This window comes from Phacochoerus africanus, chromosome 9 (genome assembly GCF_016906955.1).
Source record: "Phacochoerus africanus isolate WHEZ1 chromosome 9, ROS_Pafr_v1, whole genome shotgun sequence".
Taxonomy (NCBI): Eukaryota; Metazoa; Chordata; class Mammalia; order Artiodactyla; family Suidae; genus Phacochoerus; species Phacochoerus africanus.
Genome location: NC_062552.1, coordinates 79442900 through 79465401, shown reverse-complemented (window position 1 = coordinate 79465401; position 22502 = coordinate 79442900). Strand labels below are relative to the sequence as shown.

The following is a 22502-nucleotide window of genomic DNA, read 5'->3' as shown; positions in this document are numbered from 1 at the left end:
TCACTGCTTTAGACTGTGTTAGATTGGGCAGATTTCAGCAATCTTAAAATAGTGGTGGTGGTTTCTATCACTATCACCTCCAGCACCGCCCTGCCATATTGGGCAAAAGCCTACAAACTGAGTTCCAATAATTGGGAAGTAAATTGAAACGACGTTCAGGTTTTATTTGCTTTGCACAAGCAAAAACGCTAAATAAAGGGCCCCCCCCATCAAAGAGTTCCTTTTCTAAGAAAGAGATAAAACGTCTGCTCACAAGGCCCTATAGCTCAGGGGTTAGAGCACTGGTCTTGTAAACCAGGGGTCGCGAGTTCAAATCTCGCTGGGGCCTACCTTGTGTTTCTTATTGTTTTAAATGATTCTCAGCAGCCACTTAATCTCTGCAGAAATTCTGGTAATTCTACCTTCTCACCATTTCCCAGACTTCCCGAGCTGAACTAGGTTCCGGTACTAATGCGCAAGGGCTACATTGATGCCTGGCTTGTGGCGGAGTCTGCTACAAACCGCTGACGCCTTGGCTATGTGGACACACGGCAAGAACCCTCAGGACTGCCGGAGTCGGAGCCCAGAACAAGGTCCCCTCCCCTAAGGGAGAGAGCAGCGTGAGCAGTCCGGTTTAGGCGTCCCAAAGATTGTAGGGTGTCCGAGGTTTCACGCTTCAAGGGGTTTCGAGCTCTTCAGTATCCCAGCGGAAAAATTAGAGTCGAGACTTGAGTCACTAAATTCGTAACTGTCTCAAAGAAACTGTGGCTTCCTCTTTGAAAAGCCTTTAAATATTTTCTCCAAGAGTCAATTCTCATTGCAACATTGGGCTTGGCCTTATGTATTGTACATCACATCCTCTCCGTCCCCTACTCTGAGGACTTGTAAGCGGAAGAAAGAAGAAGCTCGCTTTTGCAAACGCTCCTGCATTGGGAAGAGAGCACAGAAGTGAGGAAATGACAGGCCCAGGCTCGAGCTCCGAGACCCATCCTTTCCCCTGGCTCGAATTTGCGCGATCTGAACAGTGTGTCCCACAGCCTTAGCCCCTAGTTATCTGATGCCCGGGTGATCCCTCCCGATTTTGACGCACATCTGGCCAAGGAGGTCCAGGGCTGCAAACTACGTGAAAACAGTAGCCGGGGGCGAGCAAATTGCCCCATCCAGAAACAGCCTCGAGATGCACAGGCTCTAGGTGCGCCTACGAAGAGCCCACTGGTTGGCCCTACTTAGAAACCCGTCCGTGAAGCAGGAGAATCCAGCTCCAGAGGGGCTGTCCCCAGAACTGTGGGTGCAGGAATTTCTCCCAAGCTGACTGCTCCGTAGGGTCCACTCCCCCGCGACTAGTGGGCCATTACTCACTGGCCTTTGTTTATCGATGTCCTCAACACAGAATTCTAAAAACCGTGTTTCAACACTTCCTTCGATAGCTCAGCTGGTAGAGCGGAGGACTGTAGTACTTCCTGGTGTAGTCATCCTTAGGTCGCTGGTTCGATTCCGGCTCGAAGGAGGGATCCATGTTTTGGGGTTTTGACAGAACAAGTCAAGTCACTGCACTCGGTTTCTTACCCGAGACCTCTCGTTGGCATAGAGTATGTATGTCCTGCACGCCCCCCTGACTCTAATTTGCCAGACCAACTCATAAGACCTTTGTTCACGTTATACACACATACGTTGATGCGGGGGAGGCTCTTTCAATTTTTTCAGCTGGTTACAGATTTTCACAGTTCCGCAAAAATATTTTGAGCTGAAAGAGAAATGGGATTTGACGTGAATTGGGATGAGCCTTGGAGAATTTCAGACTAAGGTAGCAATTTTAGCAAAGGTGTGGGGAAATGGAACATTTGATTGAGGGAAACCGCGAGGGGACTGGACTTTCGAAATCAGCAGCAGACTGGCTCACTTCCAGCAGATCAAAATACTGATTCCCCGTATTTGATGCCCATCAGTCCTACTCCTAGGATTTTGTACTTGTTCGACGTAGTAGCAGCCCGACATATACACATCCCGCGCGTCTGTCCGGGCTCAGGACCCTAGAGTCTTGCAAATGACCCCAGCTCGGGCCTCTCAAGCTCCAAGTCGGTTCTCTTCAGTCTACTCGCAGGCTGGAGCTCAAGGCTAGATTCCTCTGGGCAGGGCTTGTTGGAGCTCAGAGCTGTGGCCTGACGTCTGAAAAGCTGCCTCTTCTCATCCCATCTGTCATCTGGAGGAGTCCAGGATGTGAATCGAGGAGAATAGAATCAGAGTCAGACCTGAAGTTTCATGAAGAGGGAAGAGCTAAGCAAAACCAAAAGTAAATGTCACAGCAGAAAAATCTCCAGAGGGATCCGCCAACTGCTGAAGGAAAAATGAGATTCTGAGAAAATGTGCGCACAGCTGAACCACAGCGGCTCGTTGGTCTAGGGGTATGATTCTCGCTTTGGGTGCGAGAGGTCCCGGGTTCAAATCCCGGACGAGCCCAACTGCTTTTTAAAAAAAATTCCCCCCCCCATCCTTTGGGAACTGCTGAAAAGTTCAGTTTTGTACAAACTTTCTAGCACTTATGAACTATTCTACAAAATAGAGATACACTGATCGAACACATTGTAGGTGTGGCTGATGGCCTGTGCCAGATGAAACTGCCTGGACTCTCGCTGATCGCAAGAGCAGGGGCCAGGGTCCCCGGAGGCCGTGTCCTTGCGGCCGCTGAGCGTGGGACTCGGATGTCCAGGCTCGCTCCCCAGCCAGGCAGGAACACACCCGCTCCGCCTGGTGAGGGGGCTGCTTCAGAAGTCTGCTTTTCTGCTTGGGAGGCGGGTACTGGAAGGAGGGGCCTCACTTCCCGGGAGAGATAGGGCGAGGTCCCAACTACAAAAGGCTCGCCCTCCGACCTTCCTCGCCTCTTTGCACCTTTGCGTTTCTACCGACTGCCCAACGTCTTTACCGGGAGGAAGAAGCGGGTGAAAAACAAAAGCTGCTCTTTCCACGGTCCTGTCCATTTCTGCAGACTTGTTCCGAGGCCGAGGTGGGTTCACACTCCTGCTCCTCTGCTCCTCCTCCTTCTCCTTTTTGGTAGGTTTATCCCGGGCGTTTGGGCTTAGCAGAGGCAGTGTGGCGCTTTCTGGCGAGGCGTTTGAGGAACCCAACTGGAGGAGCGAAGGAATGGGAAGGAAGGTAAGTCTTGTTCTTGAAGAGTTAGAGATTCCGCATTCCTACTCCGATGCCTATTTTCCGCAGCTGAGTGGAGCCGCCAGCGTGACTGCCTATTGCCCAGAACATGGGCTCAATGGGGGACCCCAGAATTGGTGAACCGAAGGGAAATCCGGGGAGGCCCGCACCTTGTCACTACTAAGGATCCTTTGCTTGATACCCAAGTTGATAACCAGGTTTATGAAACAAGCCTTGTCGTTTTTGGAGCATAATTCTTGTTTTCGTTTTCTGTTTACTCCTTTGTCTCCTTGCCCTTACCCAACCCAGTTGTGAAATTCCTTGAGACGTTTTGGCAACAGCCTCTTCTCTAAGCTTTCTTACTGGAACTTTGAGATCCTCAGCTTTCTTACTCTGCGACGGCACATCAAATGGTAACAACACCGGGCTTATTTAGGAAGGACAGTAAAAACAGTTTTAGCACTTTTCAGGGGCTTGGGAAAACCTCAAATGAGCTGTAGGAGAGCAGAATTTGCCACCACCCCTCCCAAATGTCTCTTTGGCACATTATTTTAAGCTGGTTATTCTTCTAAGAAACAGCAGACAAGGGAAAAAATCCTGAAACTTAGTATGTTACTCTTTTGTAAGAAACATTTACATTTATAAGGGAAATCTCCATTTGTAAGGGTGTCTCCCTCTCTGTACCAGGAAGAGAGAGGATGACCAAATCTGCAAACTCTTGCCAGCTGGAGGAGGCGAAGACTTAAGTTTGCATAACTACCCTACCCTTGTTTACTCTGCTTTTCCTAGTAACCTCCAATAAGTGACTCTTCTCTTTTTTTTTTTTTTTAAGCTGAGGGTGGAATTTAAATAGAGTTTGTGCCATTTTGGCAAGTTTTTAAGTTTTCCTCTCTCTCTGATGTATACATATCATTAAACATCTGTTCGATCTTCTGCTGTTAATCTGTCTCCTGTCAGTTTGATTCTTAGACCAGCCAGAAGAACCTGGAAGGGTAGAAAATGTTCTCCCAGTTTCCCTTGTGTTGCAGTGGAAACAAATCTGACCAGTATTCACAAGGACGCAGGTTCAATCCCTGGCCTCGCTCAGTGGGTTAAGGATCCGGAGTTTCATGAGCTGTGGTGTAGGTCACAGATGCAGAAAACAGATCCCTGTAGACTGGCGAAGCCCCTCTTTAGTTTTAATTTAATCTGTATTTGAGCAAAGAACCATCTCTGTAAACAACTGTTCTCAGAAAAACACCCTGACATGACTGGGAAAGAGCTATTCGGTACAGAGTCCAGAGTTTGTTGAAAACTGAATGTTTCATGTTTGTCTTTGGAAATTTAGGCATGTCAGCAGGACTTCGTCCCTGTCCTCCCTCAATCAATAATGTCCCCCACTTCCTGGAGGTGGAGGTATGATCCTTCTTTCCATATGGGCTTCATCCGCTTTTAACCATTACTTTTGTAACTAAATAAGTTTCCTGATTATAGGCCTGAAAAGTGTTAGAATTATAAAGGAATTTAGAGATTAACACCTTCCCTCTGCACCTAATTTTTCTTTTTCTTTTCATGGCCACACCTGCTGAATATGGAAGTTCCCGGGCTAGGGGTCCAATTGGAACTACAGCTGAGGCCCATGGATCCTTAACCCACTGAGCAAGGCCAGGAACTGAACTCACGTCCTCAGAGGGACTATGTCTCAGTCCTTAACCCACTGAGCCACAAAAGGAACTCCAGCGTCAATTATTATAATTAGTCTTAATTAAATGTATGTACTCTGTATAAAGGGAAAAGTACAGGAACACTAGAGACCTTAGAAGGAGAACCCATGCTTCCTGTGTCCATGTGCAGGGAAACCATTGGCTTGAAGCAGAGGCAGAAAAACATTTCAGGAAAAGGGAGATGGCTTTCAAGATCAAGCTGTCAGAACATTTAAAAAATACATGAGATTTTCGGTAAAGGCAGTTGATTGGCTTTTGCTGTGCTCACATACACTTGGGTTTCCAAATAGCTTGATTTGAGGAGAGAAGAGGAGCCTCACCTAACTTTGCAGTTAATACTTAAGATTTGGGGTCCTATATTTGCAGGGAAAGGTGGTAAAGTGAGTAATACACTACTTTGGGAAGATAAAACTGCACAGTTTGAAAATATTGAGTTTGGACACAATATTTAACCCTGGAACTGTGTTTTAAAAAGCAGCAGAGTAATAGTATGTTGCCCAGATCCCCATTGAAATTTATAAGGAATTAGAGGTGACACTTAGGTGTGGGCAAGTATATCGTCCTATGAGCTGGGAGACCCCCGCAGGTTTCCTGTGATGTGAAGACATGTCAACAGTGGCTTTTTCAAACAATTGGAAAGCAGAGGCCCATGAGGACCTATATGTCTTAAAAAAGAGATGCATGTCCAAAAAAAATTTATACGTGAGCATTTTTAAAAATTTGCAGTACTTCACATCTATTAAAGTTACTGACATTCATTAATAGACTAGATGGTCATCCCTCAATATTAGGGGGATTAATTCCAGGACCCCCCCCCAGGTTTACCAAAATCCGATGCTCGAGTCTCTTAAATAAAATGGCATAGTATTTGTATATAATCTGTACAATCCTCCCTCCTCTTTAAATCATTTCTAGATTTCTTATAATACCTAATACAATGTTAACGCTATGTAAATAGTTGCCAGGGCACCACAAATTTTAAAAATTTGCTTTTTGGAACTTTCTGGAAATTTTTTTCAAATATTTTCTCCCCGTGGTCCATTGAATCCAAGGATGGGGAACCTGTGGATATGGAGGGTTGACTGTAATTCCTCATTATAAGTATTTTGAATAAGCGCTTAAATGAATTTTAATGAAATAGTTAAGCTTTCTCTATCTCTCTCTTTTTTTTTTTGTCCAAAATCTTCTTTTCTATTTCATCATAACCTCATTGTGCTACAGGGAAAAGAAAAACAGTTAGAATGAAAGCAATCATTCACTGTTCACCTAACTGGCTTTTGGCATTGTCAGCTCTTGTGGGCAGTTTGCAAAATATCCAAAGGCTGTCAAGTGAAATCCTAGAGACAGAAAAAGGATGCCACTGTATTCAGAGGCTGAAGGCTGCCTCTCAACACTACTGCATAACTCTAAAATTAGAGGCTAGGGAGTTTCCTGATGATATAGTGCTTAGGGCTCATGCTTTTACCACTGCAGCCTAATCTGGGAACTGAGATAAAAAAAAAAAAAAATTTTTTTTTAAGTGGAGGCAGGCAATGGATCCACTTTGTGAGTGGATAAAATGTCAGTGTTACATCGATGGAGGAGATAATCGATTTTACAAGTGTGTTACAAGGAACAGAAGATTGAGTGCTCACAGTCAGTCATTTGTGGACAGGTAAGGATAAAAGGCCCAGGAAATATGAGGATACTTCTAAGGATTAGTAGCTGGGAGGTTGAAGTCAGGGACAGGGTTCTAACAGCTGTCACATAACCTTCTTTGGAAGTGCTTTCCTGGTTCTGAGAAACCTACTTAGCACCCTTTCATGAAACCAAATTATATCCGCATTGTGGCCCCGTGGTTAATGAACCTGACTAGAATCCATGAGGATGCCAGTTCAATCGCTGGCCTTGCTCATCGGGTTAAGGATCCTGCGTTGCTGTGGCTGTGGTGTAGGCTAGCAGCTGCAACGCCAATTCGATCTCTTCCATATGTCTCGGGTGTGGTCCTAAAAAGCAAAAAAAAAAAAAAAAAAGTCAATAAATAGTATAGTGGTACAGCATCCTGCTGGGAGACCCCCATTTCACTCTGCAGGCTTCTTCCAAAGCAACTCTTGGAGCTGACATGAGGAAACCACATCTTCAGGATCCAGACCACTGCATGCGAATAATGAAATCTTGGTCCTGTCCTGGGCAAGAGTAAGAGCCATGGACATCAGAAAAAGACAACTTTGGGGCAAAGGCCATGTTTCCCAAACTTTCCCTCCTAGAACAAGTCTCTAATCCATTCAGGTGTGTTAATAGTTGACCCAATCATGTCCAGGGAAGAGGTGAATGACTCTTTTTGTTTGTCCAAGAGCAGTGTCCTTAGTTTTCATGTCTCTGCCAGGATTGGGGATTTTTAGATCTAATCTCTCCACCCTATTCATCTGATCATTATATAATCAGAACCAGGAAGAGCCTCTGGGTTCACACAGCTGGAACCCATCTCCAGAAACAAACAGCTGGAACCTCTCTTCACTTGGAGGGAAACTCCCAGATTTTTGTAAGATTCTTCCTCCTGGGTAAGCTATGTATTTATATTTATACACTATTTCTAGCTGTCCATCCATTTCAATGAAACGATTTCCCACCTTTTAAAGCCTTTAGACCAAAGCTCATGAATTAAGAAGAAAATGAGTTAGAATCCAAAGTTTAAAATGAAAACATTTCTTTTAGGATTTCCCATGGCGGCACAAAGGGATCAGTGGTGTCTTGGGAGTGTTGAGACACAGGTTCAATCCCTGGCTGGGCACTGTAGCTTAAGGATCCTTTGTTGCTGTAGCTGTAGCTCAGGTAGCAACTGAGGCTTGGATCTGATCCCTGGCCCAGAAGCTCCATATGCCAAGGGGTGGCCGAAAAAAAGAAAATAGTTCTTTTGGGATATCCTATATAGAGCTAAAGGAAAATTAGCAAGACTGGGAGCAAGTGGAGATTTAGGAGGTGTTCCTAGGTTATAATAAAATCTGCAAAGATTTGGGAAAGCCATTTGCTGAAGGGCATCTTCAGCATTGTATATGTTTCAACAAGAAAAGAAACAGCAGTTCCTGTTGTGGCACAGCAGAAACAAATGCAACCCGTAACAGGTTCAATCCCTGGCCTCGATAAGTGGGTTAAGGTTCAGGCATTGTTATGACTTGTGGTGTAGGTCACAGATGCAGCTCAGATCCAGCATTGCTGGGCTATGGTGTAGGCCAGCGGCTATAGCTCCAATTTGACCCCTAGCCTGGGAACCTCCATGTGTTGCAGGTGCAGCCCTTAAAAAGGGCAAAAAAGAAACAGAAGGTAAATATTTTCAGCTCTGTTTTTTCATAACTTTCTCTGCTAATTTCTTTCCTTAAGAAAGTTTTGAGTGCTCTCTGAAAACAAAGTGGAACACATTCCAAGGTCAAAAGAAAGTACAGTGGCAGGTTGAAGAGAAGAAAGAAGGCAAGAAAAAAAAGGGAGGAATACACATTGGGGTAATGCTTTCCTTTGGGGGGGATATTGCCCTAGAACATATCAAAGTGTGAAGCTATATTTATGGAAATTCTAACCACAGTCACTCATCATAAACAGTTGAGTCTCTTATCACATCCCTCTGGTACATAAAGTGACAGATCCCTTGAATACAAAATATTGCTGGCAGGGAGAGGAAGAGAATGTTAATTTTTGTAAAGACTAAGAGATTGGTTTAAGGCAAAGGAAAAAATTAGTCTAAAGAAGAGTTGGAACAAATTTCACTGACAGTTAAGTGCTTAGGTCTAGAAGGATATGTGTAAATGAATTTGAGCATCCTTGACCAAATGCAAGGCTCTACTCTCTTGGCCTAACAAGAGATTCACTTCTACACTGCAAATAATGTCCCTTATTTGTTTTCTCCCAATTCCATTTCACCTCTCTTGGGGGGGGGGGTGGTGGAATTGAGAACTGAATATATGAGTGAGGAAGTTTTGAGTGGGGGAGCAGATGTTAGATAGTGGTGGCTGTGGTGTGTACTTGCTGCGATTTGGTTTCTGGATGTCTTAGGGAGTCAGGATTACAACAAGCCTGAGCAAACAGCAGAGTTGTTACAGAATGAACGTGCAAATTCTGTAAATCAGGAACAAAGACACTCCTTTACCTCCCTAGGTAAAGGGACATGAGGACCTTCAACCTCCCAAAGAGCAAGTGGCTTTTTAGGATGCAAAGCCCTGAAGTAGGTTCAGTGCAATGCCTTAACTAGAGGTGGTGTGGGCTTGGCTCACACACCAAGCCTTAAGGGATGATACTATCAGTGAGACTGGGCTCCAGGTCATCCTATCATCTCTTTCTTCCAGCTAGTGCCTTGTGTCACCAACTAAACTTATACAGACTTAGCTTTACAGTTCCCATGGTCACTGAACTTTTGCTGGTGAAACTAGAAAGGCTGTCATGAATCATGGGAACCTTCACACTTAGAGCTAGCAACATTTATTTTTGCTTTTTAGACCCGTGCCCATGGCATGTGGAGGTTCTCAGGCTAGGGGTCTAATCGGAGCTACAGCTGCTGGTCTATGCCACAGCTCAAAGCAACACCAGATCCTTAACCCACTGAGCAAAGCCAGGGATCAAACCCGAAACCTCAGGATTCCTAGTCGGATTTGTTCCTGCTGTGCCAGGCCGGGAGCTCCAAAACATAAGAGTGACAGTAATTTATCACCACTACAGTCCTCCACTCTTCCAGCTGAGCTATTGAAGGGTCTACTACCTTCACTTTGTATATGAACAAATTTAGGCCTGGAAAGGAAAATGAACTCGATCATTTAAAAAATTGCTATTGTGGATCTATTGTGAGGCAGGCACTATGATTCAAGATGAATAATAGGAACTCTACCCTCCTGTAAATTTCGTACCAGTAGGAAACACTGATAAATAAACAGGTAATTGTTTGCTAAAGATCACATGAATAATGGTTTGGGAATGGCACACATGAAATCTGATAAGAGGTCAATCTTTATTTTGTGATGTCCTTGGGGACATATCCTGAGCTTTGTGACTTTTGCTTTGACACTTGTATCTTGTGAGGTGTCCTTGGTCTTAATATCTAAAGCATAGAGTGTTTGGACAGAGACTCTAAACAGGTCTGCCAGCTCACACTCTTTTTGGTCAACAGCAATATCCCCTCCCTGTGCAGTACTAGCATCTACAAGAACCCAGTTTCCTCTACAGCTTGGACGACACTGGCAACATTCCTATCCACCACTGCCACCTAACGACCCTTTTGGGTACTACCAGCTCAGGTTCTACTTGCTGATTTCTGAGCTCTGGAATTCTGGCCTCTGGCAGACACGTCTTCACTGTGTGACCTTTAGGGATCCTTCCAACCTTGAGAGCCTGCCATTTTACAGTTGCCTTTGATGTTATTTGTTCATTGCAGAGCAAGAGACTTAATTGATGAAAATTCAACAAAACTTTGTCTTTCAAAAAACTAGAAAGAGAAAACCCATCCTGGAGATGCAAACATGTAATGATGTAAATATGAAGAACTCGGCAAATAGGTAGCATGGCAGCCCAGCAGCTGTGTTGCAGCAGCAGCCATGTAGGAATACTTGTTATCCTTTTAGGGGTGGCTCTTCGCTCCCAATTTTGTACCACTTTCTATCTTCCTTTTTAAAATTATTATTATTTTTTGCTTTTTAGGGCCACGCCTGTGGCATATGGAAGTGCCCAGGCTTAGGGGTTGAATCAGAGCCGTAGCTGCCAGTCTATACCACAGCCACAGCCACACCAGATCCGAGCCGAGTCTGCGAGCAACACCACAGCTCAGGGCAACTCCGGACCCACTGAGCAAGGCAGGGATTGAACCCGCATCCTCATGGATATTAATTGGGTTCTAATCCACTGAGCCACAACAGGAAATCCTGTGTACCACTTTCTTGCTGTTCTCCCAAGAACACACTTTTGATGCTTCTGTTACACATGGTATTTTTTATGTGCTTAATGGAAATCTTTTTAGCTACTATTTATTTATTTCAGTGTTGAGGAATGACCAAAAGAATTTCTTTTTTTTTGTCTTTTTTTTTGTCTTTTGTTGTTGTAGTTGTTGTTGTTGCTATTTCTTGGGCCGCTCCCGCGGCATATGGAGGTTCCCAGGCTACGGGTCTAATAAGAGCTGTAGCCGCCGGCCTACGCCAGAGCCACAGCAACGCGGGATCCGAGCCCTGTCTGCAACCTACACCACAGCTCACGGCAAGGCCGGATCGTTAACCCACTGAGCAAGGGCAGGGACCGAACCCGCAACCTCATGGTTCCTAGTCGGATTCGTTAACCACTGCGCCACGACGGGAACTCCCAAAAGAATTTCTTATTGTATAATTTGGTAATTCTTCAGCAGTATACCAAATTTGTCTATAGTTACGATGAAGCAGACAAGGATCAATGCCAAATGCTGATGAGAAAGCAAGGTCGCTTTGCTCACCCTGTCATAGGCCTTCCATGTAACCAGAAGAACCCCAACTCCTCTTGTCTTTCTAGATTCACAGTAGTTCTCCCAGGGCTGTTTAGCCTCACTGTAGGCATCACTACAGTGCTATAATTTGTGGCCTCTTTAAGGGCTACAAAAATATTTAATATGAAAATATGTTTATTGGCTTATACAAGAACAGCACAATATAAAAATTAAGAATTAATGTCCTGACAGTGTGCTATTTATTTTTAAATTTAGGGTTCATGAAGATTATATTACATTTAATAATAAATTGAAGGTCAAATTTTTCTCCCATTTTAAAAATTTCTCAGTAGGTATAATGACTGCCAAGAAATTATGGCCAATTAGAAATGAAGGTGTCCTACTGTGGTTCATGTAAAAAAACCCAACTAGTATCCATGAGGACTTGGATTCGATACCAGGCCCAGCTCAGTGGTTTTTTGTTTTTTGGGTTTTTTTTTTTTGTCTTTTTGCCTTTTCTTGAGCTGCTCCCACGGCATATCCGGGTTCCCAGGCTAGGGGTCGAATCGGAGCTGTAGCCGCCAGCCTACTCCAGAGCCACAGCAACTCGGGATCCGAGCCACATCTTCGACCTACACGACAGCTCATGGCAACACTGGATCCTTAACCCACTGAGCAAGGACGGGGAACGAACCCGCCACCTCATGGTTCCTAGTTGGATTCGTTAACCCACTGCGCCACAAGAGAACTCCAAGCTCAGTGGTTTTAAGGATCCAGTGTTGCTGTGAGCTGTGGTATAGGTCGAAGACGTAGTTTGGATCCCAAGTTGCTGTGGCTATGATATAGACCAGTGGCTGCAGATCCGATTCAACCCGTAGCCTGAGAACTTCCATATGCCTCAGGTGTGGCCATTAAAAAAAAAAAAAATTAAATAAGTAGTTTGCTCATGGCTCAGCAGGTTGAGAATCAAGCACTGTCTCCGAAGCCCAGGAATCTCTGCATGTAAAAGAAAGAAATTAGGGGAGTTTCATTTGTGGCTCGGCAGTAACGACCCTGATGAGTAATCATGAGGATGTGGGTTCTATCCCTGGCCTTGCTCGGTGGGTTAACTATCTGGTGTTACCATGAGCTATGGTGTGGGTTGAAGACCTGGTTCAGATCCTGTGCTGTGGTGTAGGCCAGCAGATGAATCTCTGATTTGAACCCTAGCCTGGGAAATTCCATTTGCCTCGGATTCAGCCCTAAAAAGAGAGAGAGAGATTGAATGAGTCACTCAGGGACGAGCAATTTGAAAAACAAAATTATAAAAATGAGTTTCCAATTTATAGTGGAAAGACATTGTTATTGTTGGATGTGAGATCATTCATGTATATTTGGTATAACGTAGAGCAGGACTACGATGGTTTAAAAGCTTTGTTCTTCCAGATTTTCTCCAAAGAACTGAAGGTATAGTAAGAAACTACCTGCTGAAAACACGAAATGTCTTTCAATTCTCAGCTCTTCGAGTTTCATAAGAAATAAAGTCTGAGTGGCTCATGAGAAATTTGTTTTCTGTTTTGTTATAATCTATGGCTGTTTAATTCTCTTTCACTGAGTTAAAATTGTGCCCCAGGAGAAAGCATAGTATTTACCCTTTGGAAGTGCCTGTGACACACCACTCCTGGGAGGTGTGAATTCTAGTTTGAGTTGACAGCTCTTGAGAGATGAGAGCAGCTCTTTCTCATTTCTTCTTTTAAGGAAGTTGTTAAGAAATCATGACAGCAAATCATAAGGCCTTTGATTTGAGGAAGGCCTTATATTTATTTGTTTGTTTAATCACATAGTAATACCATTTGCCTGTTGTATAACAGTCTATGCATGTATGCAAGGGAAACTGGAAAATATTCTCTGAGAATTATCCAAATTGTTCCCAAGGCAAAAAACTCCTTAGAATAAGCTTCAATTCCTCTTCCTCCAGTCCTCTATAGGAGTTGCCCCTGGACCCACTCCCCAGCATTACGTGGACCCTTCCATGCTCCTCCCTGTTCTTTCTAAGCAGGATGTAATAATTCTACCTCTGGCCAAGAACCACCCACTTCATGAGGACTTCGGTCTGCTTCCTTTCGTGCAGATTGAAACTGCTCTCACTGTTCTCTTCACAGTTAACTGAGTGATTGATAGATACCTGGAATCTGTTCTCTGGTTACCCTCTTCCCTGGGTTCAAGTTTCTCTAAAAGTCCTCTTCTTCAGATCTCTCCCCTCCTATCTAACTCAGTCTCATCTCAACAAATTGCTGCTCCCATCCCTTCCCCATGGATGCTACATCCTCTATTAGGGAGGAATTTGGTGTGTCTTAATGGTCTTTGGGTTCCAGGACCTCACACAGTGGCTGGTACCCAGTAGGGGTTTATGTAAAGTTTGTTATTAAATTAGTTAATAGTTTGGTCTCTCTAGTGACCAGCTCCCATCCAGGAGCCTCCAGGAACCCACCAATTGCCTCATTAGAACCAAAGATGCTGCTAGTGCTCTCATCTTTAGGAATTTATAGGTGTTTCAGAAGCCCTGTGCCGGGAACTGGGGGCAGAGACCAATATATCTTTCTTTTCTTTTCTTTTGATTTTCTGGAATATAGTTGACTTACAAAGTTGTGTTAATTTCAGGCATATAGTAGGGTGAATCAGTTATGTGTATACATGTATCCATTTCTTTTCAGATTCTTTTCCCATATATGTTATTTCACAGTATTGAGTGGATTTCCCTCTGCTACATACAATAGGTCCTGTCACCTGTCTATTTTATGTATAGTAGTGTGTATATATCCATCTCAACTCCCTAATTTATCCCTCCCCCCACATTTCCCCTTTGGTAAACATAAATTTGGTTTCAAAAATAAATAAGGGAGTTGCCTTTGTGACTCAGTGGTTAACAAACCTGGCTAAGATCCATGAGGATGCGAGTTCAATCCCTGGTCTTGCTCAGTGAACAAAGGATCCGGCATTGCTATGAGCTGTGGTGTAGGTCACAGATGAGGCTCGGATCTGGTGTTGCTGTGGCTGTGGCATAGGGCAGCAGCTACAGCTCTGATTGGACCTCTAGCCTGGGAACTTCCTTATGCCACAGGTGCAGCCCTAAAAAGCAAAATAAATAAATAAAATTTAAAAAATAATAAAATAAATAAATTAGTTAATAAATGAATTAAAGAATGTGAATGGATTTTGTAATGCTGCAACTGATAGGTAAATTCTCAGTGACCCTAAGGGCTAAAAAGAGTGATTGGGACTGTATGTCGTGTTTAGGAAACTTTTAAATAGACATTCTGAAAGAATCGGTTGACGAGACACATGAGACTAATGAGGAAAGGAAAAAAAAGATATATTTAGATGCTGGAGGATACCTGATTCATAATGCTCTGCCAGAGAGAAAAGTCCCTGACCCTTTAGACGCCTTGGGCCATGCTGTTCAGTGCCCCTACCATTTCTCCTTTTGCCCTTGGCAGGAGCCTTTGTTGGAAGAGATGGTGATATTGCTGGGCCCCCTGCTGTTGGTCTTCATGCTGGGTCTGGGTCTGGCCCCGCTGAGCCTGGCTAAGGATGACGACAGGTACACACACTTCCTGACCCAGCACTACGATGCCAATCCAAAGGGCCGGGATGGCAGATACTGTGAAAGCATGATGAAGCAACGAGGCCTGACCAGACCCTGCAAAGACGTCAACACCTTTATTCATGGCACAAAGAATGATATCAAGGCCATCTGTAATGATGAGAATGGAGAGCCTTACAACAATTTCAGAAGAAGCAAGTCTCCTTTCCAAATTACCACTTGCAAGCATAAGGGAGGGTCCAACCGGCCTCCATGTCGGTACAGGGCCACAGCAGGGTCCAGAACCATTGCTGTTGCCTGTGAAAATGGCTTGCCTGTCCACTTTGATGAGTCCTTTATCATTACAAGCCAGTAGCCCAGATCTGGCTCTGCTCTTCTTTCCTTGCTTTGGATCCCCCAGACACTCCCACAACCCCTACCCCAGCCCCCGCCACCAGCCTTCCACAGAACAGTGGTGGCAAGATTCATTGCCAGTGGTCTAGAAAATAAGATGTCTGATCTTTCATTTTCTGTTCTACAATATGTTCAATAAATAAAAACATGTCTGAAAGCAGTAAGAATCAAAGTTTTCTTTGATTCTTGGCCTATCATTCTTTCCACGTTTTCTCTATTCAGCTGCCGCCTGAGAGTGTTAGATGGAATAGAAACGCCTTTTTCCTTATCAGTGAGGTCCTTATCAGGCATTAGGGAGGGGGACTTTACCTTTCTGTAAAGGTAAAACTGTTAAATTCCAGGGCTCAAGGCCACTAAGCATAACTTTTAGAAGGGGCAAATTGTTTTACTGTCACCTAATAAGACAATATTACTTTTATAAATGCTCAGCCTTAGGAAGAAGAATTTTGGACTAAATACTGACAAATAATGACACACACACACATTTGTAATCCTGCATGAATACCAAAATCCATTCAGGGTAACTACCTCTTCCCTTAAGCAGAAAGTAGTTTGATAATACTTTGAATGGAATTCTCCCAGCATGTTCTCACATTTCTCTTTAATCTTTTACTTTATCAGTTGATGTCGGCAACTCAGAGTTCTTAAGGAGGTCATAGAAAGATTCCAAGCTTATCCTTTATCCTTTTTCTACTGGATATGTTTTCAAGCAAATATAAACTTGGATTAACAGACAGTCTCTGTAAAATACACATAAGTTCAGTGAGTAACTTTCTGTTACCTAATTTCCTCAATGGGTACCTGGATATTTTATTTAGAAAGTAGTTAATAGATTACAGTTATACATCACTAGTTTTGCCATCTTATGAGTGAATATAATGATCACAGTATTTCCCATGGTGGCCTCTCCTGCTGCCTGCATGCTCTGAAATAGGCAAAAAAACCCTGGTTCCTCAATAACTAGGTTATAGACCAGTGTCCAGGTGCCAGAAAGAGCCTAGCCTCGCTGAAAGTATTCAATTTACAGAGGAAGGAAAGGGTGGAGAAATAGTTTACGGGTTCATACTCAGAACATGAATACCTGTCTTGAGTTAATTTATTTCAAAAGTGAAAATAATGTCATTTCTTTCCTAAAGAGAGAGAAGAGTTTCCCAAACCTCTTTTATTAGAACATTTGTCTTACTAGAAAATCAAAAAACCTTTAAGGAGCAAGAAAGTCCCAGAGTTTGGTAGACTATTTAGATCCTTTTTTCAGGTTCTCCAACCTCATCTCCCTAATATGAGGCAAAGGGGCTTCCATACAGTCTATTGCCTACTTAAAGTCTTAATGTGGACAGACGAATAACACTTTCCCAGGAATTCCTGGGGCAATGGGATTGGGGTGCTTCCCCACCTGCTGAAGGAACTAGCTGCTGGGTAGCCAGCCAATTGGTAGAACTAGCCAATCCTAGTATTTTGGCTCTTGGTCTTTTTCACAACCAAATGTTGTTTCACATGAAATGTTGAGTCACAGGCAAGTCATTTTATCTCAGGTAAATCATTTGAGGAATTGAAATCCTAATATGCTGTGCTTTGTTGACTTTGCAAGGAAAAGAGAAGAAAAACCCCTAAAAGCCAAGTCCTTTGAAGAATTGTGAAATGAAAGGAAAAAAATTCCATGTGCTTTGGAGAGGAAACATTTGTCTAGGGAGACACAGCATAAATACTATTTGAGATATTGTAGCTTAAAAACAGCTTTCTAACACTCTCTGACATAAACGACAGCAACATCTTCTCAGATCCACCTCTTGGAGTAATGACAATAAAAACAAAAATAAACAAATGGGACCTAATCAAGGTTTCTGCACAGCAAAGGAAACCCTAAACAAAACGAAAAGACAATCCACAGAATGGGAGAAAATCAACTGACAAGGGATTAATCTCCAAAATTTACAAACACCTTCTGCAGCTCCATACCAAAAAAACAAACAACCCCATCAAAAAATGGGCAGATCTAAACAGACAGTTCTCCAAAGAAGACATACAGATGGCCAAAAAACACATGAAAAGATGTTCAACATCACTCATTATTAGAGAAATGCAAATCAAAACCACAATGAGGTACCACCTTACACCAGCCAGAATGGCCATCATCCAAAAGTCTACAAACAATAAGTGCTAGAGAAGGTGTGGAGAAAAAGGAACCCTAGTACACTGTTGGTGGGATTGTAAATTGGTGCAACCACTGTGGAAAACGATACAGAGAGTCCTCAGAAAACTAAAAATAGAACTACCATTTGATCCAGCAATCCCACTCCTGGGCGTCTATCCAGAGAATACCATGACTCGCAAATGCACATGTACTCCGATGTTCATTGCAGCACTGTTTGCAATAGCCAAGACATGGAAACAACCTAAATGTCCATCGACAGAGGAGTGGATAAAGAAGATGTGGTACATATACACAATGGAATATTACTCAGCCATTAAAAGGAAGAAATACTGGCATTTTTAGCAACATGGATGGACCTAGAAATTATCATGCTAAGTGAAGTCAGCCACACAGTGAGACACCAACATCAAGTGCTTTCACTGACATGTGGAATCTGAAAAAAGGACAGATGGAACTTCTTTGTAGAACAGATGCCAACTCACAGACATTGAAAAACTTATGGTCTCTGAAGGAGACAGTTTGGGGGGTGGGGGGATGTGCTTGGGTTATGGGATGGAAATCGTGTGATATTGGATTGTTATGATCATTATACAACTACAGATGTGATAAATTCATGAGTAATAAAAAAATGCAATAACAAAAAAACAAAACAGCTTTCTAGGGAGTTCCCTGATGGCTTAGTAGTTAAGGATCTGGTGTTGTCATTGCTATGGCCAGGGAACTTCCACAGGCTGTGGATAGGGCCCAAAGGGGTGGGGGTGGGGCACCAGCCTTCTAATCTCTTGGGAATACAAGTCTCTACAAAATAAGGGAAGTGTGTCAATACTACATGCATTCAGTGTAATCATTATTTTATCCAACTGGAGGGAACAAAGGAAACCAAGAAAAAAGGAAATTGTAAAAATGATAATTGCCGGAGTTCCTGTTGTGGCGCAAGGCAAACGAATCCGACTAGGAACCATGAGGTCGAGGGTTCGACCCTTGGCTTCTCTCAGTGGGTTAAGGATCTGGTGTTGCCATGAGCTGTGGTGTAGGTCGCAGACGTGGCTCCGATCCTGTGTTGCTGTGGTTGTGGTGTAGGCCGGCAGGTGCAGCTCCAATTAGATCCCTAGCCTAGGAACCTCCATATCCTGCAGATGCGGCCCACAAAAGACAAAAAAAAAACTGCCAATGTTTACTGAACACTTAACATAAGCTAGGCACTGTGATGAGCACTTTACATTGATTTTATCGTTTATATCATTTAGTCCTCACGACATTCCTAAGAGGTAGATATTATTATTATTATGCTCATTTTATTTATAAGCAAATATGCTGAGAGAGGTTAAGTAATTTCCCCAAGGTCACACAGTGTGACAGAACTAGGTCTTGGGGATCACAGTATCAAAAAAAGTTCTTACTGAGATTTGATGTGGGTGAGGCAGTGGAGAAAGCCTTCGGGGCAAGCTCTGACCCAAAAGGATTTGTTGGGATGATTTGTGAGTTGTTTCATTTTCTGTTGTAAGTAGAACCTTGAGATGCACCCATTGGCCTTCTGTTCCTGTTATTTTTCCATGTCTTGTTACGTCAGTCAGTTAGTGTGACTGAGGCCATGGGTTTGCTCTTGTATGAATAGTTTCAGTCTTCTCTGTAGCTAGTTATCTTGCTAAATCATATTGTCAGTCACAGGGGTTCCCACTGTGGCACAGTGGTTAGCGAATCTGACTAGGAACCATGAGGTTGTGGTTCGATCCCTGCCTTCGCCCTGTAGGTTAAGGATCCAGTGTTGCCGTGGGCTGTGGTGTAGGCCGCAGATGCGGGCTCAGATCCTGCGTTGCTGTGGCTCTGGCGTAGGCCGGTGGCTGCAGCTCCGATTCAACCCCTAGCCTGGGAACCTCCACATGCCGCAGGTATGGCCCAAGAAAAGACAAAAAAAATGAAAACATATTGTTGGTCACAAAGAAGGAGGATGGTAGAAATTAGACAGAACTGTGCAAAATTAGATTTAGGAAAAACAACCCAAAGTACGCTATCATGATGAAGCTCTTAACCAAGTGCTAAGTGTACCTTCACACGTTGTATCCAGTGGTCCTGGGTGAGCAGTAAATCAGGCATCATTTCTTCCTGTCGCCCTGTGTCCTACAAGTCTTTTACTTCCCTCCCTATTAAGTCCACATCTGGTATCTACAGCTGCAGGCACAGGAATATGACGTAGAACTTTGTATCTTTCTATGAACAGGCAAAAGGTAGCATTTAAAAGCGTGTTAGTTACGTTTGATCCTGGTCATTATCATAAGGCTAGGCTGAAAGAGGAATAAAGTACAGGTCCCTCGTCAGCTGTTTCAGTCACTCACACAATGTGCTCTGCCATCATGAAGCAGCATCTTTGAAAACAAAGGACAGTAGTAACCATACACATCAAACTAGGAGTTCATCTGGGGCCAACTCTGGACTGCACGTGTAGAAAATGGGCCCGTCTGACTCTCCAAAAATTGTCCTTGATGCTTTGGGTTGCTCACTCTCTGTCAAATCAGCGATGGTCTTTTCTGTCTCTTGGTTTCTCCCTAGGCACCTCCAAGGTAGTGATGGCTCTCCAGAGGACCCACGTGTTACTTCTGCTCTTGCTGCTGACCCTGCTGGGGCTGGGGCTGGTACAGCCCTCCTATGGCCAGGATCGCATGTACCAACGATTCCTGCGGCAACACGTGGACCCTGATGCGACAGGTGGCAATGATGCCTACTGCAACTTGATGATGCAAAGACGGAAGATGACTTCACATTATTGCAAGCGCTTCAACACTTTCATTCATGAAGACATTTGGAACATTCGTAGTATCTGCAGCACCTCCAATATTCAGTGCAAGAATGGCCAGATGAACTGCCATGAGGGTGTGGTGAAGGTCACAGACTGCAGAGAGACAGGAAGTTCCAGGGCTCCCAACTGCAGATACCGGGCCATGGCCAGCACTAGACGGGTTGTCATTGCCTGTGAGGGTAATCCAGAGGTGCCTGTGCACTTTGACAAATAGGTGCTCCCCAGCAGGGGTTATGGCCCAGCAACTGGCCTTTAACTTGCTCCTAAAATAGCAATGTGCAATGCCTTTGAGCTGTCCCAGGCTCTGTCTCCTCTGCTTTTTTTTTTTTTTTAATATATATAACCCATTCTGTTAAATATATAGCATGAAACAGAAAGATGAGACAAACTTATAATGAGTCTGGGGTTTTACATAATAAGATTCCTTTTATTAGTCAGCTTAGCTCTCAGATTGTATCCTCTGGAACTTAGTCATTACCTAGCACTTTCAGAATTTCAAGGTGTTTTTATCTAAGTTACCTCATTTGAATACCACAGCACCCTTGGGCTGCTTCCGCTACTGCAATATGCAAGAGCCGGAAGTTAAGGAATTTGCTAAAACCAAAAAGCTAGTAGAAAATCTGAGACAAAAATCCAATTTTACTGGCTACTAATCCAGGCTTTTTCCACTTCATCACAAGAAATGTTTTGAAAGTATCTGGTTTTTGTTATTCCCAAAGCTCAGCTGCTGCGGGAAGTGTTAGAAATTTGGAAATATATACTGACAAAATGAGAGCTATATCTGTATAATTTGGCAAGCTTGCTGTGTTTGGGTCTAATAAGATCAAGAAATGATACAAGGAATTTTCTTTTCCTCTTCTCAAACTTTTGAGTCACCCTAGTAAATCAGAGTATTAAAATGTACTAGGTCATTAAGACGCATTCTCTCTTCCTCTCTGAAAGATTTTTCATGCTTTCCTTATAATAAGAGAAATAAAATACCTTAAATTTCAGTTATTTGAAAAGACGATGTTCTTCTGTGTGAGATTATTTTTTCCCTCCTATCCCCTTTTATTTTTTTTTTTGTCTTTTTTTTTTTTTTTTTTAAGTTCCCAGGCTAGGGGTCAAATGGGAGCTGTAGCCACTGACCTATACCACAGCCACATGGGATCTGAGCCTCGTCTGTGAACTACATCACAGCTCATGGCAATGCTCTATCCTTAGAGTGAGGCCAGAGATGAGACCTGAATCCTCAGGGATACTAGTCAGGTTTGTTACTGCTGAGCCACAACGGGAACTGCCCCTCTTAACCTCTTTTATTTTATTTATTTATTTATTATTTTTGGTCTTTTTTAAAATTTGTCTTTTAGGGCTGCATCCACAGCATATGGAGTTTCTTCCCAAGCTAGGGATCCAATCAGAACTGTAACCGGGGCCTATGCCAGAGCCACAGCAACTCGGGATCCAAGCCAAATCTTTGACCTACACCACAGCTCATGGCAACGCCGGATCCTTAACCCACTGAGCGAGGCCAGGGACCAGAACCAGCATCCTCATGGATCCTGATGTGTATGGTATGTGTGAGAGAGAGAAAGGACTGAACTGAAAGCATTTTGTGTTACAGCAAAGATATTGTTTATATTTAAAATGTACAAGTTGATTTGGTATACATATACATTCTAAGATAGTCACTAGAGTCAAGCTAATTAATATGACTGTCACTTCAAGTGGCTACCTCTGTGTGTGTGTGGTGAGAACCCATAGGATTTACCCTATTAGTGCACTTTAAGTATACAGTACTGTATTAGTACCTGTTAAAAAACTAGGGGTTCAAGAGCGGCATCCTGAAGGAGCTCATCCCTGACTGGGCACAATGGGTTAGGGATATGGCAATGCCACAACTGTGGTGTAGGTTGGAAATATCCATATGCCACGGGTACAAATAAAAAAAAAAAAAACCTCCGCAAGTGTGCTACGTTGGCATATGGATTATTTTGAGCTAACAGTGTGGAAATTCTGAGAACTCAAGAGAATCTACTGCCCCTCACTTAACTACCCAGAAGAATTTGAATTGGGGATTTTTCCCAGAAAAAGTTATTAATAGATATAATATGTATCTCCTTCTTAGCTTCACACATTAGCCTTAGTAGTGTCTCCCCCTGCCTCTACATTTATAGAGTCAATTTTTTTGTTTGTTTGTTTTTTAGGGCTGCATCCACAGCATCTGGAAGTTCCCAGGCTAGGGGTCGAATAAAAGCTACAGTTGCTGGCCTACCCCACAGCCACAGTAACAGGGGATCTGAGCCATGTCTGCAACCTACAACACAGCTCACAGCAAAGTCGGATCTTTAACCCACTGAATAAAGCCAGGG

At 43.5% G+C, this 22502-nt stretch overlaps 2 protein-coding genes and 3 non-coding genes across 7 annotated transcripts; all 5 read left to right on the top strand.

The window, feature by feature from the left end:
* Positions 1 to 255: 255 nt before the first annotated feature.
* Positions 256 to 328, top strand: TRNAT-UGU (transfer RNA threonine (anticodon UGU)). Its single transcript has one exon. It is a non-coding gene; the product is annotated as a tRNA-Thr (tRNA).
* A 1068-nt stretch (positions 329 to 1396) lies between these two features.
* On the top strand, positions 1397 to 1486 carry TRNAY-GUA (transfer RNA tyrosine (anticodon GUA)). The gene is given in 2 exon segments: positions 1397 to 1433; positions 1451 to 1486. It is a non-coding gene; the product is annotated as a tRNA-Tyr (tRNA).
* Positions 1487 to 2364: 878 nt separating this feature from the next.
* On the top strand, positions 2365 to 2436 carry TRNAP-UGG (transfer RNA proline (anticodon UGG)). The gene has a single exon. It is a non-coding gene; the product is annotated as a tRNA-Pro (tRNA).
* Positions 2437 to 2840: 404 nt separating this feature from the next.
* RNASE4 (ribonuclease A family member 4) lies at positions 2841 to 21157 on the top strand. 2 transcript variants are annotated; one of them, XM_047795593.1, is made up of 2 exons: positions 2841 to 2980; positions 19905 to 21157. In XM_047795593.1, the coding sequence occupies exon 2, from the start codon at positions 19922 to 19924 to the stop codon at positions 20363 to 20365; it is 444 nt and encodes a 147-aa protein (XP_047651549.1). In that variant the 5' UTR covers positions 2841 to 2980; positions 19905 to 19921; the 3' UTR covers positions 20366 to 21157. The 2 variants fall into 2 exon arrangements, with proteins under 2 accessions (XP_047651549.1, XP_047651550.1); XM_047795594.1 differs by lacking the exon at positions 2841 to 2980 and adding an exon at positions 3041 to 3129.
* Positions 2852 to 15369, top strand: ANG (angiogenin). Of its 2 annotated transcripts, none has more exons than XM_047795592.1 (2): positions 2852 to 2980; positions 14706 to 15369. In XM_047795592.1, exon 2 carries the CDS (start codon positions 14724 to 14726, stop codon positions 15165 to 15167), a length of 444 nt encoding a protein of 147 aa, XP_047651548.1. In that variant the 5' UTR covers positions 2852 to 2980; positions 14706 to 14723; the 3' UTR covers positions 15168 to 15369. The 2 variants fall into 2 exon arrangements, with proteins under 2 accessions (XP_047651548.1, XP_047651546.1); XM_047795590.1 differs by lacking the exon at positions 2852 to 2980 and adding an exon at positions 3009 to 3129.
* Positions 21158 to 22502: the final 1345 nt, after the last annotated feature.

Excerpts from the sequence above, each read along its gene's own strand:
- RNASE4 (XM_047795593.1), top strand. The coding sequence starts at position 19,922 with ATGGCTCTCCAGAGGACCCACGTGTTACTTCTGCTCTTGCTGCTGACC.